Here is a 20153-nt window from a genome sequence, read left to right on the forward strand (position 1 = left end):
TTACTCTTTGCAGATGGCTCACATGGTTTGCAAGGCTTCCTCAGGGAAACGCCTGCCTTGTCCCAGGGACATGACCATGCACGCCACGCGCCCCACAGCGCAGAAACCAGGAAGAACTCATCTCCCTGGTAAAAAGCATCATTGCTAAGGCTCCTTGTAGATGTTGCCTCAGGTCCTCCTCATTAGCAGTGGGAGTGCTTCACTGCAATGTTAATAAACACTTAGCCTTCAGCTTATTTTTTTTGTAGATAGTGCTCCCTAAGGCTTGTTCCTCCTCAGCTCCATCATACCAGCTCCATGAAGTGCAACTTCCTTTCCTACAGGTTTTACAAAGGTCTGCAAATCTTGGAGAAGATAACAGAGGCTCTGGTTTGTGGTTCACATAGGAGGACAAAATTCACAGGCTGGTAAGATCCAGCTCCAAAATGTTGACTATAGCCATCATCTCCCTCTCTTTTTAGCTCCGAGCCTCATCACTTGAATCAGCTTACCATGGCGGTATGCTGAAATGCAACAGCTAAGTGAGAAAATGCACGACCCGAAACCAAGGATATAAAGCTACTGGTGAAAACGACCATACTAGCATCCCCAAATCATTACAACTGTTGTAGGTCTGTAACTCTGTCTAGTTGGCTCTCCTAACTGTATATTCTTTAATAAGTATAAAAATAAAGACATGTCTGTAATGGGTTTACTCAAAAGTCACTACATCTCCTATTTTAAGAAGTCAATCATAGAGACTGCAGAACTGAACAACGCTGCTTGTACGTGGGTTCAGATGCATGGACCACCCACACCACAAGTATGGAGAAAGCTGGGCCTCTGCCAAGTGTAATCTCCATTGACAAACAAAACTTTCAGTTAGAAACAATCTGCTTTAAGAAGCTAAAGGGGAGGGGGGGAAAAAAAATGAGCCTTATAACCCATAGCTCTGTGCCTCTGTCAGCCTCAAATCTCAGCTATGGCTGCTCTCTGAACCTGCTCTTCAAAAGAATGTCTTGACCAAAAAGGATGAAGACAGAGCAAGATTCACCTCTGGCTCTTCTCAAGACTAACTTCTGAGAAGAACAAAGTTGAAAAGAGAATGAATATTAATCCAAACTTTGATCTATACTGGTTTTGAAAAAGGTGAAATTTAAAAGGAATGTTACATTCATGGTCCAAAAGATTATGGTATTACAACATTTTATAAAAACTTATTTCCCAAATACCACACAGTAACATAATATATATATTTTTAATATTTAAACTCATGAGGAATAGGATGTCCCCCTTGCCCCCCATCTTCTTACATACAGACTCCAGCACTGAGGGAAAACAAACAAACAAACAAACAAACAAACAAACATGCTCCTAGCCACTTCATTGATATTCCTCCTCCAGGCAACTCTGTATTAGAAAATTCAGTGAAAACCCCTTTCCTTTGACAGCATCCTGGTAAAAACGTATAAAATCGTCAATGCTTTGTGAGAATTACTCTCCCTTTACAAGGAACATACGTTAACAAATTATACTCAAGTATAACCATCCATAATTAAATTACCTTGACAGAGTACAGGTTGTACAGTAGCTACTCTCCCCACAACTGTATGGCTATCAGTCTTGTAAATTTGATTTAGATCACTTTGCCTCATTTTTCAGTGTTCAACTGGTACGAACAAAGAGGGATTTCTGACTGTAGGTTTTTAATCAAAGATTTTTTGCCAAAAGGCTAGAGGATTTTTTTTGGTCACTGAAAATAATGACTATTTACACCAGTCCTGTATGTGCTAACAACCACACTGAAGGGGGGGGGGGGTATGCTTTCCAAAAGTCCCTTCAAGTTGGCAAATCAGTCGTATGAATTCTTTTCGTTTTAAAAAGGGTTAACCAGATGTATTATACAGCATTTAGTCACTTTATATGCAGTAAAAAGAGTAATCAAATACCTAATTTTACTACTTAAAAACACTACCTGCATAAATGATCAGATGCAAATATCCCACAGTCTGTAAAAACAACTCAGATTTTAAAAGATATTTCCCTGTTGAGTATCTTGGGCATCTTCTGAGAAGTATCAGTGTTTTAAAATATTCCTAAGTGCCTTATTTGAAAACATGAGGAACTATTCAGTCATCATGTGAAATACAACCATTTTGGTTTTAAAGAAAAAATACCTTAGGTCATACCAGAACAATAATAAGGACACCTACCTTGAAGCATGGCAGTAAATGCAATTAATTCACATGCTCAAAATGAGGCCATGCACAAGGATTTACAAAAACAGAGTCTTTAATCAGAAGAAAAAATCTATTTCGTTTTGGCATTTGATTATTATTAATCATTAGACCCTACAGAGAAAAGGTCATTAGTATCCTACTTTGGGAGACTTTTCCTGCACAAAAAGAATTATTAAAAAAAGAGAGAGAGAGACAGAGAGAGAGAACCTCTCTGACTGAAACATTCTTAAACCAAATTCCACACCTCTGTTGTATTAAAACAAGCCCTCAAGCTAACACTCTTTTGCATGGAAGTGATTACAACATACGTATAAACATGCACTGTACAAAGAATTAAGAACTAAACACGCAAATTCATTTAAAGTGCACTAGAGAGCTACACCACTCTTACTCATGTCTAATGAGATGAATGATTCATAATATCCGTAAAATAAATGTCTAACCTCATGTACCTTAGTAGTAATGTTCAACTACCTAGAATCATTTCTCAGACAACAAAACCTTTTTTTAAGCTACTCATGGTTTACACTTTTTGACAGATTTCTTCTTCTCTGTCTTAGGCAAATAACACCAAAATTATTTCACCCAAGGACCGAGCACAGAATGATATAATGTGCTATTACCATCATTTTTTCATGCAAATGTTCGTGAACAATATGGAATTTTAATACAGAATTTTTGTTACTTGTTTTTACTCTGAGATAGTTGTGTTGAGTTTGCCATTTGGATTTTTACACTTTGCAAATATCCATTTCGTTTCTAGAAAAGATTCAGATACATATAAATAAAAAACAGTGTATTTTCATTCCATAAAAGTGCTGGAACAATATTACTTGTCTTGAAAGTTATTCTCTATGCCTAAGCTTCAACCTCAAGGCTAAGGCTCACTCAGAGGACACTGCGGAAATTGCAACGAATTCCAAATGCTAACAACATATGTGCTTGAGCAATACAGTTAAAAGTGGGTATCATAAAATGGAAAAACCAGGTATATTTAATTCACTCAGGATCACTCTGCAGCAGATAAAATAAATAGGATAAGAAAGTAGCTTACATACAACCACCTGCCAGTTATCACTTTTACCTTTGACAGTATGAGAAATTTTATGGAAACATTCTGCTTCAACTGTCTAGCTATCTTCATGCTTAATATCTGAACACTACCTTCTCCAAGAACACTTTGTATTTAACAAGCCTTCCTATTTTTGCAGAGAGAAACCTGAGAAAACCACACTCCAATAAATAACAAGAACAACTGAAAAACACTTTATATAAATTAGTAATTTATTCAGACTGGCTACTTCTGTATCTGTAAGGTGATCTATTAGTCCTACTAACAGAGTGCAGATGCTCATATTTCAGCTCATGGCTTGCCAGAGTGGCATGTGAAATGCCCATGAGAAATTCTTTACTACAATTATAGATAACCTTCAAGTTTATGTATAAAGTCAGAGAAGTGGGTTTTTTACGTCATGGCAGACCATTATAATTCCAAAGAACTGAACTACATTTTAACTTGCCTTTTTCAACACCAGTAGCACTTTTAAAATGTGTCTGATTTGATCTCGGCTTAAAAACATTATTTAATTTTTCATTTTTTGACACGAGTGTTCTCTAACCATCAGGAAAATGTCTTGTTCTCACCTATAAGTTGAGAAAATTAGATACAGAAGTTACTGATGAAAAATAAATACAGAATTTAATCAGGTTATTTTAGACAATGGCATTTTTCTAACTGTATTATAATTGAATTTGTCATTATATCCCTTAGAGATACTTAATACACTGCATTGTTTCTAATAGGTTCTTCTAGTCTGTTTCCTAATCCCCTTTTCTTTTGTCCTTTTACTTTCATGCACTGTAGACCATCCTATTCTTCAGATCATCCAGAAATATCTCAAAAAAGCTACTCATTTGGAGCCTTTTTGGGGTAACCAGCCTGTGACATTTCAAAAGGCAGTTTGACTGTCAAAAGGCAGCTGCTTACCACCTTCCAAAAAGCAAGCCTGCTAATTCAGTAATTGCTTCTGAAAATCTCCAACCCTCCACCCTCGTGCTGAGCACTGCACTCTTCCACCCTCACCCATGGTGAGCAGAAGGCTGCTTGTGTGGATGGCAGGAAACGAACTGGAGTTTTGCCACTTACTAAGGGCCAAATTTGGGCCATTTGCTTCTAATTCCTATTTTCACTTGACTTCACAAGCTTTACGGCCTGGTGCCAAGTGGAAGACAAAGAAACTCGCAAAAGGGAAAAAAAAACAAAACAAAAAAAAAAAACAGATCACACTTAAAAGTCTCAACTGAGATGAAACTGGGGATACATTTAAGCAATTTACCAACTTCGCTTGTTTCATGATCTGACTCTTAGCAGCTTAACTTTCCACATTTCCATGCTGTACTGTTTGCTTAATCATCTGTCTATTCAGTTAGGAAAACAATAATTAAAAGGAAAAATGATTTGCAACAGTTATGGTTTAATTCATACTGTACGCTTATTTCATTAACTGAAAGCGGTTCCAGAAGAGTGATCTGCAGCAGGCACTAGGTAAAGTCTAGCTAGTATTAATATATGATTTTACTCTATGGTATTAAGATGCTTGTAGTAAGTCCTGTACTGCAGAAAAGCTGTTAAGTTGTATGAGAAGTTGTACGAAAAGTTGTACAATACACTGGTAAAAATAATTTGTGCTGGTCACTGCAACAAATGTTCATTCAGTGCAATTCCTTTCCCTGCCCCACTCTGCAGACTACTACTTCTAGACAGAAGAAAGAATGTACATATTTCCTAAAACACACTTTCAAAGCCATCTAGTAGTCTACACAATGGCAGGTTGGTGGAAACTATTTCTGCAGCACGTATTTTTCACTCTGAATTTGTACAACTGCATTTTGGGTTGTGTTTTTTTCTTTTTCGAAGTCTTGCACTGCAAGGTGCAAATGGGAAATGTCAAAGCACAGAGCATACTCAGTTCTACATCAGAGGCCTGCTTCCTCATTAACCCAACCAACCCAGTCACTGCGGTCTATTTTTAAAGTATTTTCTTTCACAGGTAGTTATCACAAAACTGCCCAATTCTAACCTTTGTAGTGGAAGACTTGCACAGCTCTTTAATAAATCCAGTTTCCAGTTCCCATAATCCTCTTTGTTTACAGAACAAAGTCATAATAGGCATACCAGAATGAAAACAGGGATAATGTTCTTTCTATTCAATAGAAATGCCTCTGCAGCTTTTCAGAATGGGAATGCCAGCCATCAGCAAAACACAGAACTGGTATCTCAAGCAGAGTCCACATTATATCTGATTCACTGATCCTTTTCAGTTCTTGCCTCTACCACTCATTGACACAAAGATCTTCTGCGTTTTGACACCTCTTTTGTCTTTATTTAAAAAAAAAAAAAAAAAGAGAGAGAGAATAAGCATCTTCGGGGGGGGGAGTACTTCTATTTAACAACTGCTTTTGTTTTAAAATACAAAAAGTTTTATTTCCCTTTTCCTCCACTCTGTATTGCTTAATGCAGTTTTGCTACATATGAGCCTATACGCTCCTGCGGAGTTCTGCTAGAGCTTTTTCCTAGAGGATGCTAACTGAAAGAAAACTCGGTAATAAATGTCATTTCTGTACTCTGGAGTATGCAATGCACCTTTAATACTTCCCGAAGTATACCATTCTACACAGTAATAAAAAGAAGGATTAAACACTAATCTCTTATACCCATAATGCATCAACTGACTACACCTGCTAAAATCCAATTTGGTAATTAAAAAATATCTACCGAACAGTCAAACTGGGAGACTAAAGGGAAAGTACTGTCTTTAGAGATAGCTAGCAGAAAACAGCTTCAAAATTCAGGCACTTAGCACAAACCTATTTTTACCTCTATTCATTTTCATGTGACCTTAAACAGTGTAAGAAACAAATACCTACAATTATGGTGTAGCAATTACAGCGCAGTTTTACTGCTACAGTAATGACTTAAATATTAAATATCTAGTAAAAACTAGATAAGCAGCGTTGCCTTTTATTCTGTCTTAAGAAAACACCAAAAAATCTTTTTTCTTTAGCAATAAGGAGAGAGAGATGCTTTTATATATTCTCTTTGTTAGCTGCTCCTGGCCCTAACCTCCTTCTATGCTTCAAGTTTCTTTTTTTTTTCCTAGTATTTCTTTCTTCTCCATTCTTCCTCCTCCCTTCTCTAGGCGTTCAGTTTTCTTAATTTTTGAAAGCTATTTTCTTATTTACTTTGTTCCCCAGCTCCCTCAGTTTTTCCTGCCCCCTCATTCAACTGTGCTCCTGATGGAGGTTCTGAAGCTTTTCTCATTTCAGGCTGGCAACTCAGGCTTCAAGCACACCTAGGTGGAAAGAGCCTGTCACTGGAAGGCTGCCCTTAAAGAAAATAAAAATAAACTAAATAAAAATGCAGGCTTCTGGAGTTTCTGTAAAGATCCAGGTTTGTGTGCTGATATATCAAATGGGCACATGCATACGTTCAAACAAACTGATGATCTGTTTCACCCATGCAACAGGTCAGCTGTTTTCAGTGGTAGGTTAAGCCCCCACACTTCAAAGGAGTTTAAAAACAACAATAGAACATAAGGGAGAAGTACACATACATCACATTTAGGGTATATTTTACTTCTTACTGTGAAAAAAAAAAAGTAAAATAAAATTAGAGTCTTTTCTCCTCAAATTACTGAGCAGCCTGGCAGAAACAAATGCTGTATTTGCACAGTCTTAAACTAGAATTCCCAGCTTCGACAAAATGCCAGTGATCCGGCCAATATTCCCATTTCCAATGAAAAAATGATTGTAGAAACAGATGTGGGACTATTTATTATTCAGAATTCTGACAGAGATGCCAGAATATCACCCATTGCTTGATAGCACATTTTACAGTCCCTCCCAGGTGGCTCAGTGGACAGGGACAGATGCATGGCCACCTGGACACACCGAGCTGCTAGAGATGCCACAAGGACAGTTTTACCTAAAGCTGCTTTTCAGCTTCACAAACCAGCACACATTTGAGAGTGAAGATGTCCGATAGAAGACTCATAGTCTTCTTCATACGCCACCCTGTAACGTGGCATAGAGGACAAGAGGACAAGAGGTAATGGGCACAAACTGGAACACAGGAGGTTCCCTCTGAACATCAGGAAGAACTTCTCTACTGTGCAGGTGACTGAGCACTGGCACGCAATGCCTGGAGGGACTGCAGATGGAGATCCCCTGAGATTTTCAAAAGCCACCTGGACAACCTGCTCTCGGTGTTGCTGCTTGAGCAGGGGATTGTACCAGATGGCCTCCAGAGGGCCCTTCCCACCTCAGCCATTTTGAGATTCTGTGGTAACAAAGGGGTGCTCATTATCTTAGCAAAGAGATAAGCACCCTTTTTGCTTGAACACTGCTTTTACAACAAAAAAGGACGGGAAGCTGAACAGTTACCAAATAGGATGGAAGCAGAGACAGCCTAGCTTTATTTACAATGATGTGTTAGATAGCAATAAAAATCATAAATCCCAGGGATTATACTATCACTGGATCACGGCCAGTAGGCCTCGGGCAGAAAACCGGTTGCCATGGCAGCTTAGTGTTATCTATTCAGACCTGAAGATTTATTATTAATAATAATAAGCAGATATCTAACCTTAAAAATAATAATAATAATAAAGTATCTTGTGACTTGAACAGCTAGTGCATACAGGCCACAGCAGTGCTTCCTGTAACAAAGCAGAAGACACAAAAAGCTAGGGTAACATGGCTCTCTTGTTGGAAAGAAGTGTGCGCATGTGTGACAGCAACCTGTAAATGGGTATCCTCTCACTCTGTGCATAGCTTTCATCACTTAAAGTGGCAGAAGTAGCATGCTAATGATTGATTAATTAATGAATAATTTAAGATGAGGAAATACCAGGAGAACTGCCAGGAATTTGTCTAACTGCATGTACTCAAAAGTACTTCCATCATCTGGGTTTTTCACTGGAGCTGGTTACGTTCCCCTCAGATGGAATAAATGCATGTAGATACCTAAAAATTAACAAAGAAGCACTAGTATCAGTGCTTCATATTTAAATTAATTAAAAAGATGTAGGAGATCTCTGAGCATTGCCAAACATGGAAATTCACCTGAAACACTTTATCATCACCCTTAAAGTTGTATTCAGTCCTACACATAGAGCAAATAGTACTTTTTTTCCCCCCCTCTTGAATGAAAATATGTCCAGGGATCAGAAAAAAAAATAGCAATAATCTGGTGCTGGAATACTCTTTGGTGACTGGAACACAGCAAATGCTTCAGATGATTAATAATTACTTTTATCCTCTTGATTGATTATCTAAACCATATTCTCAATGAGATGAGACATCATTGCAACATTAACAAATTACAACAGCCCAAAAGGCAAACCAAAGAGGAAGAGAAATAAGGTTTATTAGGACAAATAAAGAGTTACAGACTCAGGACTTCAGACCTGAGTCTATTTCCAAATTAGCTTATCATTTAACAGAAAGCTCACCTGGCTCTACGTAAATTAGAGAAACACTGGTTGCAAGCAGAAGAGCATCTATGCCATATAGTGGAAACCCTTTAAAATGATCAATGTGAGGTCACTTGTGTACAGCTGACACAGTTTAAGTCAAAATTCAAGTGACGCTACTTGCTTTCACAAACATTTACCATTCTTTGCACACCTTATTCTAGGGATTACAAAATTACTAGGCTCAAATAATCCATTTAACTTTAAATTGACAGGAATAAGAAAGGCATTATGCTTGGAAAAAACGTGTAAAAACCGTTTTCTTCTCAAAATGCAGACAAGCCTAACTGCAGCACAACATGGCACCTGGGATAATTCAGGAAGAAAAATAAAAGCATCCTTGGACACAAATGCAGACTAATGAGAAGGATACAGACAGGCTTCATTCAAAAAGCAACTTTCAATACAACCATAGAAAAATTAAGACATACTTTAGGATCCTATGCCAAGACAAGGCTGTGCAAATTTATGCAATTTATTCCAGGTAACAGCCTTCTTGGGGAACAGGCAGACGCAGACCTGGCTGAACAGCCTCTCATTTAACAATCATGATTCAGTCTAGCCACAGCAGAACAGAAATGAAAACGAACAGACATTCTGATATATTTAAGGACACATTTCCTACGACAAATGCGTTTTGTTGTTGTTGTTGTTGTTGTTTTTTGCCCCCTCCCCCTCACCCCCCCCCCCTTTTTTTTTCTGATCTAGACTTTCCTGTGGTCCTTGTGAGTGCAAAACACGAGATACTTGACATTCAAATTGAGTTAGATTAGAATAATGCCTGAAGATGGCAGGGGCTTGGCTGATTGAACTAAAACTAAAATCCTGCTTTTAGAAAGGCCTAAGGACTGGAGCAGGATATTACCTTTCTGAACCCTTCTGCTGGGTGAACAGTTACATGAGCTTTGAGACCAAAGATTAATGTTAAAATATCACAATGAAAATCCTCCATGTGATGATGGTTCAGGAAGGGAATCATCATTAGGATTCATTTGGAGATGTGGCAATTAACCTATTACTGTCTGTGTCAAGACTATTTTGTTGAGTAGCAGTGAGGTATTGTTCTCTGTTCAGCCTTGATTTTTCAATTATTAGCCATGACATCCTACATTTCTTAGTACAGATTATGCAGCATCACCCTCCAAATGGTAAGAATGCAAAGTCCCCAGGGATTATCCGTACAATGATCAGTATAATGGGACTGTTCCTTGACTGAGAGTCCTTGGTACTAGATGAAAATAGTAATAATTTCAAATATTTACATGAATCAAACATGGTTCGAGCACCCGGATAATGGAAACATTCGTTCAGTAGTAACTTGCAGAATTGATGCATCACAAAACTGAAACTAAATTTGCTTGTAGAAGCCAAGTACTGTCTTATTCTGATAGAAAAAACATGCCTCATTTTAAATACCAGAATACTAAACATTCTGTTTCAAAAGGAATCTGAGTGGAAAAGCCCCATTATAGTAAACATTTCAATATTTCAATGGTTATTTCAATTGCCATCTGCATTTCTCTCAATATTCTTCAAATGTTTGAGCTCCCAGAAAAGGCACCTGTGGTATTCAGTCGTGTGAACAAACATCTCTTTTCACTTCCTCTCCCTCAAAACAATGCCAGTTTGCAAACGGAATAAAAAGAACCATGCTGCATTACCACAGACTTCAGAAAATACTGCCCAGTATGTCCTACAATAATGACCAGTGATGAGGAAGTTGCTGCACTGTTTTCTTAAGGATAGGATAGACATCATCACAAACATCTTGCACAACAATTACTGAAATACTGCACTACCTTAACTAAAATAAGCAGATTCATGATTGATCTAAATGACTACTCAAGTTGCTCATGGCTAAATTATTTCTTCTCCTGGTGCATGAAGTGCTGTTCCTCTCCAATAAATCTCACACACTTACTGTTTCCAGGAAGTGCCTTTATATGCATATGAAAATGCTTTTGGTCCATAAACGCAATAGTTTCACCTACTGGGAGAAGACAAAGTCGTTCAGCGAGATGACATACCAAATTTCTGTTGAAACAAAACTGCAGTGTGTGAAATAGCAACCTGTCATCAGATGCTGGGAATCTGATGTCCATCGGTGGCAGCTGAAAATCACCCTCTCCCCCCCCACATATGTTTGAGGCAATCAACAGCCATCAGCATGCAAGTCTGGCCAGTCTCCATCTTGCAGGCAAAGACTAGAGTCAAATTCTGCAACACTGTTTAGGATCTATTTCACTGTGTTTTAGGGCTGTGTTCTAAGAAGTTAGAAGACAAATAAACACAAAACAAGCATCCACACTGAAAAACAAACCAAAAGAAAACCAAGGCTGTGTTTTTTTTTTTCTATTAATTTCAGGTAACTTCAATGTGGGTGCTCTCCATTACAATCTACTTCCTCTTAATATGCATAACATTGTTTTGAGAATGGACCCAATCTACATCATCTTACCTAACATCACATTGAAGATGATGAATTCTGGAGGCTAAGCAAGAGATCATGTTGTCCTCAACATGATCTGCCCAACGAGTACTGAGAGCCTGCAGATGTACTAGGTGGTTGTCTGAAATGTGCTACCCAGAACACGTGGTGAAAGGCATCTTCAGCTTCGTTTGGACAGGCTGCTCACAGGGATGGTACCGCAGACTTTCCTGCAGGCTACTTTTCTGACCAGTGGAGAGCACCCATCCTACTGGTGCATAACACTCTGATGAGGTAACCAAACATGTAAGCAAGAAATATAATCTATTAGAGGAGCCATCTCAGCTGAGCACTCTCGAGTCTGGAATAATGCTTACTAAGTTGGACAATGCCTCCGGTAAATGAGGGATGCATTATTTTCATGTACTTCTCAGACTAAAATTATGGTATCTAAAGCTCACCTTCCCCCATGAGAAACAGGTTTCTGAAAACTAAAAGCAGCCTCTCTGGCAGAAGCAGAAAGCAGCACGTGAAATTTAACAGCGATGACCTTAAAATAAACATCTGAGCTACATTTTAAAATACTGGCACTGAGACATTATTACTTTGCTTTGATATGCTGCCAAGAGAAAGCAAAGATCCATTGAAAATTGAACTCTATTTAGAAATCACATCCATTTCTCAGTAATCCTTGTATTCTGTATACATAACTTCAAGATGTTACAAAACACAACAGACTATGACATCATAAGATAATAATATTAATGTGAAGGTCTCAACAGTTCCATGCTTACCATTGTCATATATCAGAAAAATCACTAAGGAACATATAAATTATGCCACAGGTGAGTTATAGAGTAACTTGTGTCTGGAGAAAGGCAATTGAGCTAAATTACAAATACTTCTGGCTCACAAGCATGCAATATGGTTGCTGTTTCTTAGAAAGAAATTTTTGATTAAATTCACTACAGCGTTTGTTTTTCTTTTAAAATGTACAGATACTACTTTAAATGTGCCACTGTTGGCATTTTGCCCATTGTAAACATAACTAATCATTTTCTAAAAACTGCTATCACAAACTAATCAAAAGCACTTATCTACAAGCAAGCTTACTTTTTGTTCAACTCCTTTGCTGCTGTATGTTTTCAATACTGCAATTTAACTTTCTCTTCATAGACCAAGGAAACAGAGTAACTTGACACATCTTATATTTTAGCCACACAATTGTGTTTAATCTGTGGTACTCAACAGGCCCTCAAGATAAAAATTGGTAACTGCATTCAATCTACCTACAAATCACATTCAACTTTCTTATGTACAGCTGTGTAGCTTTGCTTTAACTTCAGCTTACGTTAACATCTGATAGATTCTACTCTTTTGCTAAGTATTGCTACGCTGTTTTCATGTTATCTCCCTTCCTTTAATACACTCTGTCTCCACCATTCCTTTTCTTAAGCTGCCTTCTACATATGACACAACCTTCTCTGCCTTCACATTTTCCACCTAGATGTCTCCAAGCAGTATTTTCCATAAAATGCATCCATGTTGCTCAGGACAATACTACTGCCATGTGGGTCCTTGTCCCTGAGGTGCCAGTAAGATGTTCTACCAAACTTGAAGGAGAGAATAAAAAAAAAAAATCCCAAGCTCCAAAGGTAGCAGACTTAGATGGTCTTCCCAAAATCTTGATGCAGTGAAGCAGAGCCAAGAGAAACAGCAGTGTCTTAGGACTCCTCACCTACAATGGCTTACGGCATATTAGGTATTTTGGGAGAGAAGAAAGGACATATCACTTCCTGCCACTGTTCTGTCAACTGAGTCTTCCCCACCACAACTGGAGATGTTCTTATGTAATGACAGCTGCCAAGTGAACATAACTCATGCCATTTTTACAAAAGGTTCTGAAAGCCATTCTAACAAGCAGTTGAGACCTAAATTCAGGAAACTTTCACACAGGAATCAGAAAGCATCACTGAAGTGGACGCTCTTCCCTTTGACCCAGCTGACCCTTACCACACCAGTAGACTGCACAAAACAGTCTAGGGCAATGTGATGAGTCTTCTAGTGCCATCCAACTAACCCTCCTTTCCAGTGGAGGTGTGTTTACTAGAAATGAGGCCTTAGAATCAAAAAAATGTTGACACTGCAGAGCAGCACATCACCACTTCCAATAATATGGCTAATCCAACATGATTTTCTTATGAATGCAAATACGTGAAAGGGAATGTGTTCTACTGATGTTCACTCCATCCACCAGAGGACTGCACAAACATACTAGCAAAACCAAAGAAAGGTATGTGTGCAAAGCTACTGATAGGGCCATCTCTCTTGGCACTACTATCCAACACAGTTTGGTTATGTCTCTGTCTACATATGGATACAAATACCGAAGGTCTGTAAAGAAAAGTTGGAAAATAAAACTGAGTAATTCAAAAATGAATGATGACAAAGCCAACCCACACTGTCCTGAAAACCTGTCAGCACTTAACTACTTAAAATAATCTTTTTTCTTCCTATTTAAAAAAATAAAATAAACGCGTATGATTCATGTAAATGCTTCCTCTCCTGTCAAACAGGAACATTCTGTCTTGGTAGCCTCATCAGGACAAAAGCGTAGTTGAGTCTGTGATACTCATTGACCTGACAGGAAAAAAGAATGTTTAAGAAAAGAAAGCTATGTCCTTCCTCTACATGGAAATGGAAAGGATTTATCTTTCCCTAAGTGTCTTTTCAATCAGGTAGTAGTTCTGATCTAAAAAATATTTATTAATAGTATTTCATGCTTTTCTTGGTTGTGGTCACGAACTGGAGAAGGCTTTTTTTGTTGTTGTTGTTTTGTTCCTCTAGAAAGAAGCCATTCTTCTGTACATTTTTCATTTGAGTCTGAAATACATTTGCAAGGCCTTGTCAACAAACGTTTAACTTTGAATTAGAGAACTGGCTCATCAAAACTAAACATGGTTTCAATATTGTTTAATGCAGGGCTGTAAAATATTGCTGTATTCCAGAATTAAATTTACCGTATTTTTTAAAAGGCATATTTATGTTCCTGCAACAGTACTTTATTACATTTCACTTACTGGACCAATAGCCAAGACTACATTTCTCGTCTCCTCATAAACATGGTACACAGGTAAGTAACGATTTGACTGTTTCCTCTCCTTACAGTGATTAAGGAGATGATAAATTCAGCAAAGGACAAGAAATGCCATTACTGGTGGCTTCAAACACACCTACTACAGAACATGATCTGAAGTAAATATCCAGTGAAGGAGAACTGGACGTAACATTTCTTGCTGCCCCTGTTAGTGCTGCCTGACTGTGTGACCCATTGGAACATCCCTCCCTGGTGGCCCTGAAGATGTTTCCTGACCCATGCAGAAGGAGGGACAGGAGGGAGCAATTGCTGCCCCTACCAGGCTGAGCCCCAGCAGCTGTACAGGGCAAGAGCTGAGCCTCAGTGATAAGCAAAGCTCCTGCTCCTCCTGTAATCCTTACAGACCTCTGTCTTCCCAGGCACAAGAAGTGATCTCAGCCTCTCCTCCGAGCAGGAGGTAACGCTTTGACACAGGGACACACAACTCGAGAACAAAATGCGAAATGACACGGGGACCAGGGAGCTGCTGCAGGAGCAGCTCCGCCGCATCGACGAAACGAGGGGTCATGCAGGTCAGCAAAATATCAAGGGCAGCAAATTGTTTAGCGACTATTTTGTTTACTGCACAAGTGGCTTTGGACTGGGAGGGGCGGTAATTCTTTCCAGCTTGCCTTGGGCTGCAAGAGCTATAAAAGCGTTTGTACTTGACTGGTGTCTGGGGAAATCAGACTGAGCTCTGGGGCTGTTCACTTATCAAGTTTGGCAAGTGTTATGCTATGTGTGGCACACTTAGATTTTTCTCTCTCGCCCTCTCCATTGCTCCATGTAACATGTCCAGAAAAAGTATTAAGCATGTCAGTCCAAAAAACAAACAAAAAGCAGGCAAACAAATCCTTCCAATGCTGTTTAGCAAGCTGCTTTTGCTATGGTGTACCATTTGAACAAGAATTTGCCTTAATCTTCACAGAAAAACATGATGCCACATAGATGCCTGGTGAGCAAATCTCTCTGAGGCTAAACATTTGTATGGGAAGCTGAAGAAAGCTATAAATTGCTGAAAAAGAATTCAGTTTACAGCCTGGCATAACTTAAGTGACAGTGCCCACTAGCAGGCATTAACAACAACAGCAACAGAAACATGGATTTTTTGAATTTATTTATGGGCCATTAATGTAGTTTATGTTGCACTGCTATCACATGTTAAACACAAAATTATAACACAGCTGGGGGCTACAGGGAATTTCAGTAATAACCCTGAACAACCATTTTATCTCTGGTTCCAACCCTTATCTAGGCAAAAGCGCATTTTTGTTAATATTGCTAGAACTGAAGTCAACTGTAAAATATTACATTTTTGAAGAATAAGAAAGTGACTTGGGTTAACACTGAATCCTCTACAAGGAGGAACAATCCACCTTTCAAAATGAAAATGTTTTCATTTAACATGAAACACAGTAATGATTAATTTAACAGATTATAAATTGTGACTATTAAGTGCAGCCACCAACATTAACTCTGAGAAAAGACTTTGTTTTGTCCTTTAGGTTTTGATAGTGCACAGTAGATTAAAAGTAATTATAGTTTCAGTATCTTCATCATTAAGTAACTCTGCTCACATCAGCCAATTTACTAAAAACATTACATGGACACTAAACAAATGATTTATTGTTCAACTGAATAACTAAAACCAGGCAGCCACAATATTAGGGTGAATTTAGGCAAGACCTGAAAAGCTTGTTCCAATGGAACCAATCAGCCATAGCTTGTTAATGGAGTAAGTCCAATCAAATCAATCTGGAGTTCTTACAAGTCTATATAAAACTCTAAAAACCTGTAAAATCTGTAATAAGCCTCTTCCCTGGCTGCTAGGCATTATTTACTGTACCGATCTGTTAAATTTATTGGATGGCCTCTACGAGATATTTGAGTTCATGCTGTTTTCAACAAACAAACAATCATTAAAGTAATCTTATTTATCCTTGTTTTAAATGAAGAGAAAAAATGAGGAGACAGCTAACAGGAAAAAAAAAATTAGAAGCAGGGATTTTAATTTCTGATTTCATTTGAAAGTTAAACAAATACATTTATGGACAGGACAGACATCTCAAATTGATACTTAATAAATGAATAAAATATCAGCAACCAAAAACCAGCTTTTCCATAGTAAAGTCACTTTATTTGCAAAGAAAGTGCCGAAGGGAAACAAGTAGACACCAGAAACCTCTTTGTACTGTATACTTGTATTGATTTGGAAGAGTTTGGTATGCATGAGGACTACAAGACTGCATCTTAAGGAAATGAAAAGGAGCTACAACACCCTTTGTACTGCCTGGATCTTTCCATCAAATGGTACCTTTTCCTAACATTTCACCAGTAACAGAAAAGGAGGGAAAATAAAGACTGACAAAGCATTACGCATGCACTGGTCTCCCAACCTCCTTGCTGGTGAATACCCCTGCCCCTCAGTTAGGCTGCTCTGCACAGACCCAGTGCAGTCAGCAAAAAACAGAGCAAGTGTTTCCCAACGGAGACTGCTAAGGAAATACATGACTGAGCCTCAGTATCCACATGTGAGGACGGAGGAAATGCATCTGCCAAGTTAGTTAGGGCCCTGATCATACATATCAGGTTACTCTCCTTCATTCTACTATAGGCTGCAGTTCCACTAATACCGACTTATTCCCAGGCCTTTCTGACTATTTCTAGGCAAGTCCGTCCTTATCCTTTCAACTACACCTGAACAGTGTTTACAGAAGTCAATTTATCTTTAGGATGCTGGATTCTGAAATTGATGGTCTACAATGAAAGCTGAATCAATATAACATCTTTAGGATATGAGATGCATTTGAAAGCACAGATAAGCAAAACTGACAGAAGATCTTTAATTAAGATTTCCCAGCATATACAAATATGCCAAATTAAGATTTCCCAACATATTATATGTATTTATACACGTTGGGAAATCTTAATTTAGCTATGTATTTTTGTAGTACATTGGGGTTGCCAACAGAACAAAATTGCAGCCACTCAGGCTGAAATTTGCCATGAGAGAAATTTAATTTCTTTTTTGTTTTGTCTCAGCAAATGGGTCTTATCTCCGACAATCAGCAGTAGGAAAAACAGCTGCTTTACTCCTACAGATGTCCATGCTAACCACCTTGACAAGGCCAACTGCAGGGATGGGATGCAGTTCTCAGCTGTTGCAGATAAATGGCAATGTTCAGTGTAAACCCCAGAAATTATTAGGTATCTTTAACTACAAGGGACCATTCTTGGATCCAGCTTCTCCTAGACAATTTTAAGAAAACAGAGCAACGGTAATTCCCAAAGCCCCTGGCCTCACAAGAGACAACAGATGCTGTCCTTGAAAATGCTTTTTCATCACTAGTTTTCTCTACACAATGTGGCAGAGAAGTACCTTACACAAAAAAGGGCTACAGAGGCCACAGTTCTGGGGCAGAAAAATGCTGAGAGAGGATTCTAATGTTACTGCTCTGAGAACACGTACCACCAGTGCTTTCGCAAGTGCTTTCCCCCCACCCGAATCTGAAAACCGTGACAGAAAACTGCAGAGAAATCCTAAAACTGTAAGTATTATTTTGACTGTCTCTACTTAAATTTTCAACGAGCAATCGTTCATGAGAAAGGCACACAGGGGCAACAAAGAGCAGGCAGAACAGCAGACTCAGTACATCTTTATTCAGCGGCAGGAAGGCACTATTATCTGATGCAGAATGGGCCTGACATGCAAAGAAAGCCGGCATTGTTGCAGGCCGCACTGAGAACACCCCAACTGCTCACTGCAATATTCACAGAAAGATGAGCTGGGACGGCCCAAAGTAATACCTTTAAAACCGATTAAACCAGAGCTCAATTCTTGCGATAAAACTAAAGCCCAAGCAGGCAGGTGAAGTATGTACTGCCCAGAAAACCCACGGAAAACAAATGTCTGGAGACCGGCCTTCACAGCCCATCTCGGCAAGCACGCTACAGAGCGGCAGTAAAAGATGCAGTCAGCCTTCTAGACATGGTTGTCTTGGAGACACCAGAACACACTGCACCGATGACAAAGGAAACAAAAAGCTGGATGCACTTTCTAAGGCTTTTAGTCCGCTCTCTTTCATCTAGAGTTTATGGAGGAGGGCCTCCCTGGGACGGGTATGCGAGGAATGCTGGCATCCCCACCAGCTCCCTGGGGTAGAAGTCTGCTGCGCTGGCTGGGGACAGCATTTTGCACGGCCCCCCTCCTCGGTTAGGGACACCACGGCACAGCACAGCACCTCGAGCACACAGGAACGAGGTTTCGAAGGAAGGCACAGATCTGCACCAGCATTAAGCCCTTCCACCTAAGGATATTTAGCTCACAGATGCTGAGTGGTTCGATAAGAAAGGGGGGGTTAACTTCATAAGCCTCGCATTAGCTTCTCCTGACACCAGACACTTGTGAATAGGGGGTTTTAGCTGCAATTAGTCTTTTATGAATCTGATGATCAGTAACTGCAGAGAACTGGGTCTGCTTTTAAAATGATTATGGAAAGCCAGAAAAGCTGCCAAGTGAACTCTTATAAAAGCAGTCTGTGACCCAGAGAGAGAAATAAAGCACGCTGTGTCTCCTGGTTTGTGCAAGGGCCCTGGAGCCATGCTGGGGATTATTTCCATTTAACCAAGTGGTCTGCTGAGAGATTCCTTCCAAACTATAGGCAAAAAGTCAGAAATATACTTCAAGGTAACGGAGCCAGAGTTTCCAGCAACTAGCAGAGGAACAGCTAATGGCATTTAGGCAGTAACAGAGAACAGCTTCCATCTCACTGTAATTGAGATATGCATGAAGAAATCTCAGCAAAAGCTTTATTTTTTAAACAGATGAGGGACTCGACAGCAAATCTTTCCTATTCCAATTACTGAGTAACTCCTGTAACTCTTAACTTCCCTGCTGAACTCTTATTAGATCCTAGCTTTGTGGCAAGGTAGGAAAAGCATGTCATTTTTGTTCCCCTTTAGCCTGCTTGGGAAGGAAAACTATTACTCAGCCTGAATGGGCTGCTTCTGCACCGAACCATAATACGTGCACAAGGATCTTTTCAATTTGCAGTACTTTTCATTGATAATAGGATTCAGAGCTACATCAGAGGATGCCATGACAACAATAGTAATTACTGGCTGTAGATACACATTGCCACATGCACCCATCATTCTTTGCATTTAGCACTAACACTTAGGTCTGGCTGGATAGCCTGGAAACACATGCCCAGCCAAATACATTATGCTGCAAGGACTCTGGCCTTGTCTCTGCATCTGTATCTCTTGTGGTACAGATGTGATACCGATGGTTATTTGCAAATAGTGTGCAGGGGTTGTATCTATTTCACACACAAAAAAAGATGGAAGTTCTCACCCTGCCACAGGTCACCTGCTTGCATGAATGTTTATAAATTTCTTGATTTCATGGGCTGCTGACTTTTATGTGCCCACTTTCAAATTCTGTGAGTACACAAAAACTTGTGCATGATATATGAACATTTAGTTCTGACTGACAGTAGGATGGGTGAAGATGAGATGAACAGGGAAAAAATGATAATTTTCCACATCATAACCTCCTCTTCTTTCATGCTGCTCCACTCTTTTGCCTGTACAGTCAATTGAAAAGGAGAGAAGGAATGAACCTACACAAAAATACAGGTTAACTCCTTGCCTTCCGAGTCTGTTTTGAAGGGTTATGAAATGGACGGTTAATAGGTACCTCACAAGGGGATATTGGAATAATCAGCACCACTACCATCATGCTTTACAAGACCTTTGAACAACTATAAATAGAACTATACAACTGTAGTAGATGATTGCTTTCCTTTCAGAAGTATGACCAGCAATAGCAGAAA

The 20153-nt window shown here is 39.1% G+C and overlaps 1 protein-coding gene across 1 annotated transcript in view; it reads right to left on the minus strand.

Moving 5' to 3' along the window:
* The window catches only part of CDH2 (cadherin 2), an 81483-nt gene that overhangs the window by 40678 nt on the left and 20652 nt on the right, over window positions 1–20153 (minus strand). Inside the window, exons 5-6 of the mRNA XM_035317213.1 lie at window positions 19538–19637; window positions 17631–17671 (exon numbers count right to left, since the gene is read on the minus strand). Of these exons, the coding sequence (XP_035173104.1) occupies window positions 17631–17671; window positions 19538–19637 (141 nt within the window). The remainder of the gene's footprint in view (window positions 1–17630; window positions 17672–19537; window positions 19638–20153) is intronic.

Source organism: Oxyura jamaicensis, chromosome 2, assembly GCF_011077185.1.
Source record: "Oxyura jamaicensis isolate SHBP4307 breed ruddy duck chromosome 2, BPBGC_Ojam_1.0, whole genome shotgun sequence".
In the NCBI taxonomy this organism is placed as follows: Eukaryota; Metazoa; Chordata; class Aves; order Anseriformes; family Anatidae; genus Oxyura; species Oxyura jamaicensis.